This window comes from Ambystoma mexicanum, chromosome 1p (assembly GCF_040938575.1).
Source record: "Ambystoma mexicanum isolate Mex_15411 chromosome 1p, UKY_AmexF1_1, whole genome shotgun sequence".
Taxonomy (NCBI): domain Eukaryota; kingdom Metazoa; phylum Chordata; class Amphibia; order Caudata; family Ambystomatidae; genus Ambystoma; species Ambystoma mexicanum.
This window is the reverse complement of record NC_090921.1, coordinates 1,498,515,405-1,498,527,898: the sequence shown is the minus strand read 5'-3', so window position 1 is coordinate 1,498,527,898 and position 12,494 is coordinate 1,498,515,405. Positions and strand designations below refer to the sequence as shown.

Sequence of the window (12,494 nt, the reverse complement as noted above, 5' to 3'; positions counted from 1 at the left end):
GTGACCAGTGGTTGTATCTGAGACGTAGAAGGGTTTCCCTCTCGTTAGGTTCTCCTTCATCCACCAGCGAAGATTTTGTACAGGTGTTGGCGAAACGACCACTAGATCGTCCCACTGACCACTTGCCTGAGACCTCTGTTTTGCCAACCATTCTTGTATGGGACATGTGCGCAGGCACGCGTGAAGAACCAGGTATATGCAAGATGCCATCATGCCTATTAAACGCATTGCTTTGCGCACCCTTATCTGGCGGCCGGCCTGATAATGTGGTATTTGCAGTAACAAATGGTTTACTCTTTCCTCTGAAGGAAAGACCAATCCTTCCTCTGTTTAGGATAGCTCCTAGGAACTGTTTGGAAGTGCTTGGCACTAGGCTTGATTTTTTTCTCGTTGATTAAGAAGCCCAATTGAAAGAGGAGGTTGATTGTTGTTTGGATGTTTTGTCTGCAAATCAGAGGTGATTCCCCAGTTATGAGCTAGTCGTCCAGTAAGGGTACACTGGGATTGCTCCCCTGCGCAGGTTCGCTGCCACTACCGCCAGTACCTTTGTGAACACCCTTGGAGCCGAAGCTATTCCAAAGGGCAACACTTTGAATGTGCGTGTTCGCCATATTGAAACGCAAGAATCTTCTGTGCACTGGGAACATTGAAATATGAAAATAGGCATCTTTCATATCCAATGTTGCCATGTAATCCTTTTTTAGTAGCAGGATTACCTCTTGTAGCATAGTCATGCAAAACTTTTGTGGCTTGACATACTTGTTTGCAGGGCGTAAATCTAATACAGGGCGCATTGTTAGATCTTTGGCACACAGAAGTAAGTTGAATAAATACTCTTGTCTACCTGGTTGGTTGGGACCACTTCTATGGCGTCCTTTAATAATAGCGCTGTCATTTCTTCAAGAAGGATCTGCTGATGTTCGAGTGGATTTTCTGTCGTGGGGGGTGGTCGGGAGGACGGTGAAGTAGTTCAATGCAGTAGCTCCCCGCTACCGTGGACAGCACCCATCTGTCTGAGGTGATACCCTCCCATGCATGGGTGAAGTTGCAAATGCGTCCTCCTACTAGAGATGCATGGGAGGGTACCTGGAGCGGAATGTCACTTGTTCTGAGGTGGGGTGCCACCTCGAGCTGGGCCTCTGTCTATACTACACAACCTGTGCATTGTCCTCGGGGATAGCCTTGGAAGGCTTGTCCTTGATTATTCCCATAGGAACCTTGGCCTCGATTGTAGCCGGATCCTCCGAATTTTGGCCCCGAAAACAGCAAAAATTACTGTTACCCATTTGACCAGTAGGCTTGTTTGTGAGCTGACCTAAAGATTTTAGTGTGTCATACTCATCCTTTGCTGTCTGAAGTGCGTCTTCCAAAGCCTTGCTGAAGAGCACATTATGTTCCACTGGCATATTTATTACAGTGGCTTGTGTCTCTGGCCGAAAGCCTGACTGGCGAAGCCATGCATGCCTCTTTATAATAGTCCCCTCTGCAATGACTCTCCTGGCATGGTCAGCTGCATCGTAATTTGTTTTGAGGAGACATGCAGATACGGCCCTTCCGTCTGCTGCCACCTGAGCTAGTTGTGATTTAAATGGCTATGGGGCGAACGAAAGTAACGTAGAAACCTCCCCCCACTTATGGCAGTTATAACTTGCCAAAATAGTAGCGTTTTTGGTTTTCTGGTTTGATAGGCCGCAGAGGAAGCAACCTTTCTGCCCATGACATATATCTTTTTGCTTTCCTTATCCTGTGGCGCCTCGGAGGGAGCAAGGTGTGTTCCTGCTCTTTGTCGTGGTAACAACCAATGAGTCTGGTTTCAATTGGCCTCTTATATATAAGGGGTCTGATGGTGCAGGCCTGAATAATTTTTCCACATGCGGGTTAATGGCCCGTGTGAGATTGGGTGCTTCTAAGGAAGGCTGTATTCTGCGTTGGACCGACTTTAGTAGTGGGATAAACTGACCTACTGTCTTTTTGTCCCCCAGTATTTGTTCCGCGAAGTCTCTATCCTCCTGTATCTCATGTGTGTCAATTTGGAAGTGTTCCACCACTTTGGCTAAAACTTCATTGAGGAGGGGTTGATTATCGACAGGGGAGTCTACCACTGGAGTGTCCCGATTAAGAGGAGAACCTATGGAATACATGTTAGCCTCCTGGTCTGCGCCTGGGTCTGAATCATCCCCATAATAAAGTTCATCTGTATCCTCTTCATTAAGTTGAGGGTCAGATGTTTCTACAAAAGATAGATCCTCCTAGTCTTCTGGTTCTATTTCGGGGTCATATAAATCTACGACTGTGCCTTGTAAGGGGACATTAGAGCAAGACCTCTTAGAAGTGGGTTGATAGGGTAAGGCAGAGGCTTGAGAGCCTGAAGGGGCCGAGATAGGAGTGGAGTCGAAGCTTTGAAAGTAATCTGGGTGCTTTTCATAAAAATTAGCCATGAAGCTCATTCTTCGCATAACCCTATCAATATCTTGCGAAGACCATTCATTTGAACTTGGGACCACAATAGTTGGAGGTGAAATACCCATATCCTCATCATTGGGAGGTATAACTTTAGGTCTAGAGTCCTTAGGTTTTTCTATGGGCTTGGATAATAATCCTTTTTGTGATGTCTTCGCCCTAGGAGGGCTCTTGAGGACTTTATGTTTTTCCCCACCATCGATCCCAGAGAGTGTTTAACAGACTTCTTGGGGCCGGCTGTTTTATCAGACGAAGAACGTTGAACTTCGGGTGTGGGAGCCGAGGCTTCATCCACAGACGATCGGCCTTCGGAAGGAGTTTTTCATGCAACAACCTTGCCATCTTTCAACGGTTGAACCCGGTCGTGTCGCGATCTTAATCGAGATTGCCCAGAGGACAGGGACTTGGTGGACCTTTCACGGGGTGTCAAACGTTGTAGAGTATTCGACTCATCTGTCAAATGTTAACTGGGGCTTATGTGCTTGGTGTGTGCTTTTGTAGCGCTGCCACTGGGTGTAGTCCCCACAAAATGCCCGTCTGCCTGTCCTACGAGGTTGGGGGGGTCTGCGCTTGAGTAGCTGAAGCTACTCCGGTGCCCTCGCCGTCCGAAAGTGCAGTGTCGCTGCCATCGCTAAAGGCTCCCTTTACCTCTATGGCCTCAAGCTGCCTGGTGTAGACGGCCCAGCGTTTCGTGGAGCGGTCCTTTAACGTCTTAGGCTTGAAGAGCCTGCACGCTCGACAAGACATTTCGACGTGGTCTCTTGGGAGACACAAATTGCAAACTAACTTGCTTACACTTGGGCAACAATTAAAAGGTGTATTTTCCATAAAGAACAAGTTACTTACCTGGAACTGTTGTTCTCCAGCATGGGTCTGGCATAGATTCACATGCTCATGAATATTCCCCGTCGTCAGGCTGGGAATCCTCGGTAAAGAAAAAAATCAGTTTCTTTTCTGAACTGTCTTTCTCCTAATAACCAATCACTGGTCTCTGGGTCATACTGCCCCCAGCCAATTACTGCCCTATACCTAAGCCTCTCCTCAGGCAGCCATCTTCAGATTTGGTAGCACATAAAGTGGCAGTAGGACCAAGAGAAGAGCCGCAGAGGGGTAGGCAGGAGGGTTCGCATGTGAATCCATGCCATACTCATGCTGGAGCAGTGATCACTGGATGTCGGACTATGCACAGCATGTGATTCTAAGCAGATTAACAAACATCAGAAGACAATGCATTACTTACCGTAAAAGCGTTTGATGGTTGTATCTGCTTAGATTCACATGCGCCCACCCTTCCTCCCCGCTCGGATGGAAGGAACATAGACATCTTTTTATATCTCGCTTTTCTGTACTCACTCACATCTAGAAGGCTCCCTCAGGGCAGAAAAAAATACAAACAGTGGGACCTCGATGCGTGAGGGATTGTGGGTACACCGCACGTCACTATAGTGTTACAGACACGCCTTGTCGACGTCCCCTTTTCGACTATGAAAAACAAAATGGAATACTCCGCAGTGCCAAATGGATGAATGCAATACTCCGCAGTGACCACTAGATGTCGGACTATGCACAGCACGCGATTCTAAGCAGATTAACAAACATCAGAAACAAGAATACATAGCAGTACACACATGCACAACTACGGGAGGTGCCAAGGCTCAACATTAAGCATTTCAACAACTCAACATTAAGTATCTCTTACCTCCTCACCAGGCTCACCTTCAAGCGAACAGGTTGCGCAGCACTGCTTGCCCTGCCCGACTCTGGACTCCTCCCTGGAATCCCAGACGATGCAGTAGAATTTCGTGAAGGTATGCATCGACCTCCACGTAGCCGCCCTGCAAATATCCAGCAGGGGCACACCAGACAGAAACGCTATAGTTTCAGCGATCGCTCTAGTCGAATGGGCTCTCGGACGGCCAGACAATGGTCGGTTTGCCAACCGGTAACAGTGCAAGATGCAGCCGGAGAGCCACCTGGAAACGGAAGCCTTGGAGAGGGCCTTCCCTTGGTTCACAGAGCCTAAGTTCAAACAGCTTTGATGTCTTCCGAAAACTCTTTGTGCGGGCCACGTAGAACTTCAGCGCTCTAGCCACATCCAGCGAGTGCAAAGTCCTCTCAGCCAGCGACTGGAAGAAAACAGGTAGCACCAAGGGCTCGTTGAGATGGAAGTCCAACGGCACCTTGTGCATGAAGAAGGGGTGCGTTCTGAGCACAACCCTCGTTGTGTGGAAAGTCAAATACGGAGGCTTACAGCAGAGGGCTTTGATCTCTCTCACTCATCGTGCGGAGGAGATGGCCACCAGGAACACCGTCTTCCACGACAGGAATTTCAGAGGTGCTGAATGCAGAGGCTCGAACGGAGGACCCATGAGCCTAGTCAGCACCACATTGAGCTCCCACGCCGGGGCCAGAGCCTTCACTATGGGTAGGAACGAGCGTAAAAGTCCTTTCATGAACTCCTTAACCAGGCAATGCGACCACAGCAACGATCGTCCTGGAGTTCTAGTGTAGCGGGAGATAGCCACCAGATGGATCTTGATAGAGGTGTGTGCCCGCCCCGCCTTGGCCAGTGACAGCAAGTACGGCAGCTTGAGAGGCCATGATCTTCTGTGCACGGCACCAGACGGTGAACCTCTTCCATTTATGTCTGTAGCACTTGAGCGTCGAAGCAGCCCTGGCCTTGGCAAGTACCTCCTTGCAGTCCGGCGGGATCTTGTATCCTCCAAACTCTAGCGCTGTTGGAGCCAGGCCTGCAGGATCAGCGACCCCGGGTTGTGGTGCAGAATCGCGCCTCCTTCTGCGTCTGCCGGAAGCTTGACTGGAGGGGACGCTGACATGTCCAGAAGGTCCGGGTACCGTATCTGCCTCGGCCATACCGGTGCAACGAGTATCATCCTTGACCGGGACCGTATGAGTTGACTGATGAGTCGCAGGAGCAACGGCAATGGTGGGAACGCATAGAGAAACAGAGCGTCCCAGGGGAATGAGAAAGCATTCCCCATGCTCCCTGGCTGGGGAAACTTGCTGGCGAACCTCCGGCACTTGGTGTTCGTCGCCATGGCAAACAGATCGGTCTGGGGTTCGCCCCATCGTCAAAACAGCAGTTCTACCTGATCCTGCCGAAGCTCCCATTCGTGGCAAGAGCGCAGCTCCCTGCTGAGTGAGTCGGCGACGGTGTTCTTCACTCCTGCCAGATGAAAGGGTACCAGGAACATCCTCTGGGCGACGGCCCAGTTCTATAGGTCCTGCGTTTCCTTGGAGAGAGCTGGGGATCAACATTGTGGTGGTGTTTTCGGTGAAGACCCGCACCACCTTGCACTTGAGGGACGGGAGGAATGACTTGAGGGCCCAAAACACATCCCCGGAGCTCCAGGACGTTGATGTGCAACGACTTCTCCTCCGGGAGCCAAAGGCCTCTTGCGTGGAAGTTTCTGGTGTGTGAGCTCCATCCCTCCAGGGCGGCGACTGTCACTGTCTCCTGATGCGGTGTGCCCGCCGCAACATGCGTGCGGACCCCCCACCATCGAATGTCTCGTTGAGGGCGATCTTGTCCTCGAAGCTTCCCACCGCTTGCATCCAACGGGTGTCGAGGAACTCCTGCAGTGGCCACATCCGCAGTCTGCACAGCCACACGAGATAGATGCATGACAACATCATGCCGAGTAAGGACTTGATGGACCTCACCCTGGCAACTTCCGTGGACAAAAGCCGTTGTACCTTGCCCAGGATGGCTTTTATCCTTTCATCCGATGGTGCGGCTAGGCGTGCCACCGTGTTGAGTCTCACTCCGAGAAACTGAGCGTCCTGCGATGGCTCCAAGCAGGACTTTGCATAGTTTATCGAGAACCCCAGTTCCGTTAGCAGGCGGACGGTCCTCGCTGTGTGCCTGATGGCGAGTTCTCTTGACTTCGCTCAGATGAGCCAATTGTCCAGGTAGGGGTAGACGTGGATCCCCTGCAGGGGCAGCCGTGCCGCCACCGGTGCCAGGCACTTGGTGAAGAGTCTTGGGGCAGACTTCAGACCGAAGGAGGGGGCCTTGAATTGGTAGTGCTGCCCTTGGACCACAAAGCCAAGAAACTTCCGATGCCCGGGTGTATGGGGATGTGGAAGTAGGCATCCTCCAAGTCCAATGACGACAGGAAGTCTCCCTCCTCCAGCTGTCCCAGTACATGCTGAAGGATGACCATCCAGAACTTCTGGGATTTTATGCATTTGTTGAGGCGGCGGCAATCTAAGATGGGCCGCCAACCGCCGGTCTTCTTTTGGACCAGGAAGTACCGCAAGTACATTCAGAGCCCCGGAGCCTCTTGAGGACGAGCTCTATGGCTCCCATTCTCAGCATCGCTCGTACCTCCAGAAGTAGTTGTGGAATGGGATTTTCTTTCCTGGCCACAGGTGGAAAACGAGGACCCTTCCTTTGGAACTCCAGGGTGTGTCCGTGGGCCAGAGCATACAGCGCCCAACAGTCGGTGGAGATGGACTTCCACATGGCCAAGTTCGCCAGCCGGCCTCCCACCGGGGTGCTCCGGTGGGCCCCCCCCCCGTCACAGCCGGTTCAGTCCTGCTTCGCCAAGGCCTTACCACCTAGGCGACGACGATGTCCTCCGGCCTTGCTGTGGCCTCTAAGCTTCCTGGGTTGAAGAGCGTGCCGCTTGACGGTAAGAAGAGCCGCCGCCGAATCCTTTGGAGGCACCCTGAGACTTGCCTCTGGCGGACCGAAAGGACAGCCGTCGTTGCTGGAGAGTGCCCAAGACACGGGCTGTCTTGTAGTCTGATTGATGGCCTGCAGTAACTTGTCCACTGTCTTCCCGAACAAGTTGTCCCCGAAGAGCATGTGCAGTACCCTCGTCTGTACGTCCTGACGGAAGTCGGTGGCCCTGAGCCAACCACACCGGCGAAGGCAAATGCCGTTGCCCATCTGGTGGAAGCCAGTGGCGGCGATGTCCGTGGCCACCGTGATGGCATGGTCAGAAGCCACGGCGCCTTCTTGCAAGATTTCAAGGGCCTCCGCCTTCTTGTTGTCTGGGAGGAAGTCCAGGAGGGGGGTGATTTTAAACCACATCTCCCTATCGTAGCGGGCCACGATAGCGAGAGCGTTGGCCGCCTTAATGGTCACCGCTGACGAGATGACCCGATGTCCCATGGCATCCAGCTCCACCCCCTCTGTCTGGTGGGGAAGTAGAAGTCTATGCCGTCGACCCAGCCGATTTCTTCCTGGCCGCCGCAGAAACCACAGAGTCCAGGGACGGCTGCGTTCTAAGGCACAACAGTGCAGAGTCTGGAACCCGGTATTTCTTTTCGTACCGGTCTCTCTTCGTCAGGGCCGAGGATGGGTTCTTCAGGAGGGGATAGACCCTCGTCCCATATGTCGTCCAACAGCGGTACCAAGAGCACACTTTTCCTCTTGGCCTCTCGTCACTGACAAATGAACCCCTCCTTCTGCTCTTCGGGGCGCAGCTGAAAAAGCTCTGAAGCCCTAGCGATCATGGCATGTAAAAGAGCCAATTTCGTCGGGCAGAGAGGCCCGTGCTGGCGGCGATGGAAGATCTGTTCTGTTGTAGTCCGTTCCCGTCTCGTACCTCGGTGAAGAGGCTGGATGTGAGGTATGGCAGGGTGGGGGAGGATGGACTTGCCTCCGCTTGGATGGCCAGATGGTCCAGGCGCCGCTGGATCTCCTGCCGGGGGCAAGGGCAGCCTTGTCCTTCTTTCAGAGCACAGGGTGTGCAGGGTCAGTAAGATGTCCTCCGATCGATCGGTCAGTGGTGGCAGCAGTTGCGACGGGAGCGTCGACGTGTCCTCTGGTTCCTCATCGTTCTGCCGCTCCTTGTCAGTTCCCTCATCGCTTTCCATGTCCGCCTCGTCAGGTTCCTTCCTGTAGGACTGGACCTCGATTAATCTCTTGTCAAGGACAGCAATGATGCCCGCAAGCTCATCCTCAGACAATGTATCTGAGTCCGGTATGGCTACCGTGCCCCCCCCCTTCTTCTCGGCCAGTAGTTTCACGGGGGTCTTTAACAGTTAGGAAAGAAGATTCCCTCCGCGTAGGCAGGGAAACTCTTGGCTTGGGGGTCGTGTCCACTGGCGCATCTGCGGTCTTCGCCAAGGATGCTACCACTCCCTCAATCGAAGCCTTAGCCTGGTGAACTTGGGCCTTCACGACCGTAGGCGCGTCTGAGGCCTTCACCTAAGAGGGGCGGGGGGAGGGTCAACACCTTGCTCCCCTTTGGCTTTCTCCGTCGGAATCGCCTGGGCCATCTCCCGAAGCTTAACCGGGTTCAGATTTCCTTGTCGTCGAGGCGGAACATTGGCTCGTGGTTGAAGTCGTCGGCGATGCTGCGCCCGGCCTGCTGGGCACCTGTCGCCGGCGCACCCTCAAAGGTCTTAGAAGACCGCTCAGATTTCTTGGGAGAAGAACGTTGCCCGCGCTCACCTGCCGCCGGGCTCTTCGCCTCCAGCCAGTCAGCGAGTCGCTTGCAACGGTCCTTCATGGTATGGACAGACATGTCCTTGCAGAATGCACAGGCTTCTTCCACGTGCGACTTGTCAGAGTGAAGGCAGTAGAGGCACTGGGAGTGCCCATCCTCCTTGAAGACGTTCTGTAGTCCACATCCTGGCCAGATCCTAAACAGCTTGGATCCAACGGGTGTCGAGTCTCTGGTCTTCGGCCATGTCCACGTGGGGTAGGCCTCAAAGGTTTTCCGGAATCCTCCAAGAAGTGAAATTCAATGAAAATTCACCCTCGAGGGGCGTAGAGATTTTCGAAACAGGTCCCCGTTAATCGGAAGATGAATCGGTGGAGCTTGATGCTCGATTTGACAGAAAGAAACTCTTTGAAAAAACGCAATAAAAGCTCGAGAGGTAAGCACAAGGACTCCCAACACTTGGACGGGAGGTAAAAATCTGAAGATGGCTGCCTGAGGAGGGGCTTAGGTAGAGGGCAGTCATTGGCTGGAGGCAGTATGACCCAGAGACCAGTGATTGGTTATTAGGAGAGACAGTTCAGAAACGAAACTGAAACTGATTTTCTCTTTACCGAGGATTCCCATCCTGACGACGGGGAATATTCATGAGCATGTGAATCCATGCCAGACCCCATGCTGGAGAATTATGGGTTATGGAAATGGCAGCTGAGCAAAAAAAAGTGTAGGAAGGGGAGAATATGCATTCTAAAATGGCCTCCTAAAATGCCCCCCCGCCCTCTCTTCCCCTACTGTCTGGGCTGAGGCCCGGGCCGCCTTACAAGGCTGCACGCTCTGTTGCGGTTTTCTCAGACGGGCAGTTTTCTTTCTTCACCGGCGCGGTGTTTCGGCAGTCGATGAAAGCATAGAAACAAACAACTATCGTAATTGTATAAACGTCAATGATTTATCACTGAAAGGAACTCCGCTATACGCATCCGTTTAGCGTGGCGGAAAAAAAACAATGAGGGACCTCGACACGTATTACTGGCACGCACGGTCAACGTCCCTTTTCGAGTTTTGAAAACAACTGTAATACTCTGCAGTTTCCACTAGATGTCGCCCTATGCACAGCATGTTACCGCTATTCAAATGGGTCAAAGTGCCTTTGCAGACCTAAATTTGATCAGAGGCAGAGGGGTCCTGAGGGTCACAAGTGGAGGACAAAATTACACAAACATGGAAATCTTTCCTAACAGTGGGGCAGGTTGAAGTACCCAAATTCTATGACTTCAGGAACCAAGCTGCCAAGTTCAATGTTTATGGACATGGATGTTGTGTGGTCTCCTGATGTTGTAAGGGAACGGTAGTTTGTCTGGCGGGCAAAGTGACATTTTAAACAGGTGTGGGAACCATGTTTGACGTGCCCACATTTGTGCCACTAGGATCACCTTCACGTGTTCCTGGTATAATGTTCTGGATTATTTTGTTTAGTGGTGTTGGGTCGGAAAAGTGTACGAAAATCTCCCTGATCAATTTATCCATGGTGCGTTCCCCTTGGATCCAGTCTGCGGATACCTGGATGCGTAGTCTTGGCATTGTGTGTGTGGTCTTGTGTTGCAAAGAGATCTACGTCTGGAGAGCTGTAGTGTTTCAAGACATTGTGTAGAATGTCTGTGTGCAAATGGCATTTGTGCTAGGAGGAACTTCATGTTTCTGCTCTTCTACTCCGCAAATCTGCTAGATAGTTGTGTTCTCCTGGAACATGTTCTGACAGGATAAACATGTGTTTTGAGGGCCCAATTCCAGATGTTCTGAGTTAGTTTGGACAGACCTCGAGTGTGTGTGCTCCATCTGGTTTATGTAATACATGGCTGTAGTGCTGTCAGTCAGGACTAGGACTGTTTTCTCTGCTAGCTGTTAACACGCTTGTAAAGCTTTGAATATTGCTAATAGCTCTAGCAGGTTGATCTGTTTTACATTACTTGCAACCACACGCAGTGCGTGGTTTGATGGCGAAAGTGAGTTCCCCACCCGGACAGTGATGAGTTTGTTAGAGCGGCCTCTGCTGCTGGACTGTTAAATGATTTGTCATTTAAAAAAAGAGTTTACTTTGTCCACCACTGCAGTGATTGAACGAGAGGTTGCAAAACCACCACTTTATTGTTCCATCGACCGCTTGTTTGCAAGCATCGTTTCGCTAGCCACCTCTTGTATAGGACGCATGCGCAATCGTGCATGTGGTACAAGTCACATGAAAGAAGCCATCATTCACATACTGAAGAACTTGAAATAGCAGGTTTTGGACCCTCTCGGAGGGGCAGACTAGGGCGTCTTCTGGTCAAATCATTGCCCCCTATAAACTGTTTTACTTGACTGGAAACGTGACTTTTTCTCATTGATTGAAAAACAACGGAAATCGCAGGTTGATTGTATCTGAAGTGCTGTGCTGACATTTTCAGCCAAAATAAATGATTAACAATTTTTGTTATATTAAAACAAAAGCAGTCCCAATTGTGTGTGTTAAAACAGCCACCTCTCATACTTCTGGTGGTGAGAATTCAGCAAAAGGAGACCACCAAGTGTAAAAGGGGCCAACAGTAGGGCCTTGCAATGGGTGGGTAAACAACCTAGAATCACCAGCATGAGGTGTCCCTCATATACCATCCATGCCAAGATTTTGATTTAGTAGGTGCCACAGCGACACTATTAAAGATTGTTTGCACAGTAATGCCCAACATTGAAAAAACAAGTTATAAAGCATCAATTCATATTTCTTGTAGATGGTTAGCAAATCAAGTAACACTTTGGGCCCCATCACGACTTGGGCGGTAACGGTAACGCTATTAGAGCGGGCAGTATTAGCCCTACCGCCGAACTCGTGATCCGCAATCCCCATTGAGCCCATTCGGGAATGCCCCGTTCCCCATTGGGCTCAATGGGGAAATTTCACGCTAATACCGCCGGCGGATTTCCCGCCGGCGGTAATAGCGCAAATATTCGGCAGATTTCCCCCCAGCTCAGAGCTGGGGAGAAATCCGCCGAAGTCCTGCTTTGGCGGACCCTTAAATCCGGCGGTAATAGCGCTACCGCCGGATTTAAGGGTTACCGCCAAAGTCGTGATGAGGCCCTTTGTCAAGAAATTAAATTTGGAGTTAGGAGTCGTGCTTTTTCCAGCAAAATTATTGTCAGCACATTAATCTCTTACCACACGTTTGTTTTTCTTTAGGATCTGGTGTTGCAGATTTCCTCCTTTTACGTTGACTGCAAAAGGATTTTTTACCAGGCCTCTTTGTACAGATCTGTGGTCCAGCGGGGGAACAGCAAACCACTGGATGATGGGGAGGCACTAAGAAAGAAAAGTGAAATAGTTTCTTACATGGAGAATTGGACATACTGTCCGTCCGCAACCTTTAAGTCCACTTCAATTTAGGAGTATAACAAAACGTACATTATCTTGCTTCCAAAACTAAACCAGAATATCTTGAATACCAAGACTTGGTAGGTCTAAAGATCTTCACTGAACAAGGAGCGATTGTTAATAATTTTAATGCAACAATCGAAACAGCTAGATGTACCATTGGAGTTGCAAATGTGACTTAACAGAAGCACATCCCATTTCTTTGGGGAAAGAAA

At 50.9% G+C, this 12,494-nt stretch overlaps 1 protein-coding gene across 2 annotated transcripts in view; it reads right to left on the bottom strand.

The window, feature by feature from the left end:
• Positions 1 to 12,494, bottom strand: part of DEDD (death effector domain containing) — a 184,965-nt gene that overhangs the window by 69,805 nt on the left and 102,666 nt on the right. For both annotated transcript variants that reach the window (XM_069607182.1, XM_069607183.1), the window contains exon 4: positions 12,067 to 12,207. In XM_069607182.1, coding sequence (XP_069463283.1) covers positions 12,067 to 12,207 — 141 coding nt within the window. The remainder of the gene's footprint in view (positions 1 to 12,066; positions 12,208 to 12,494) is intronic.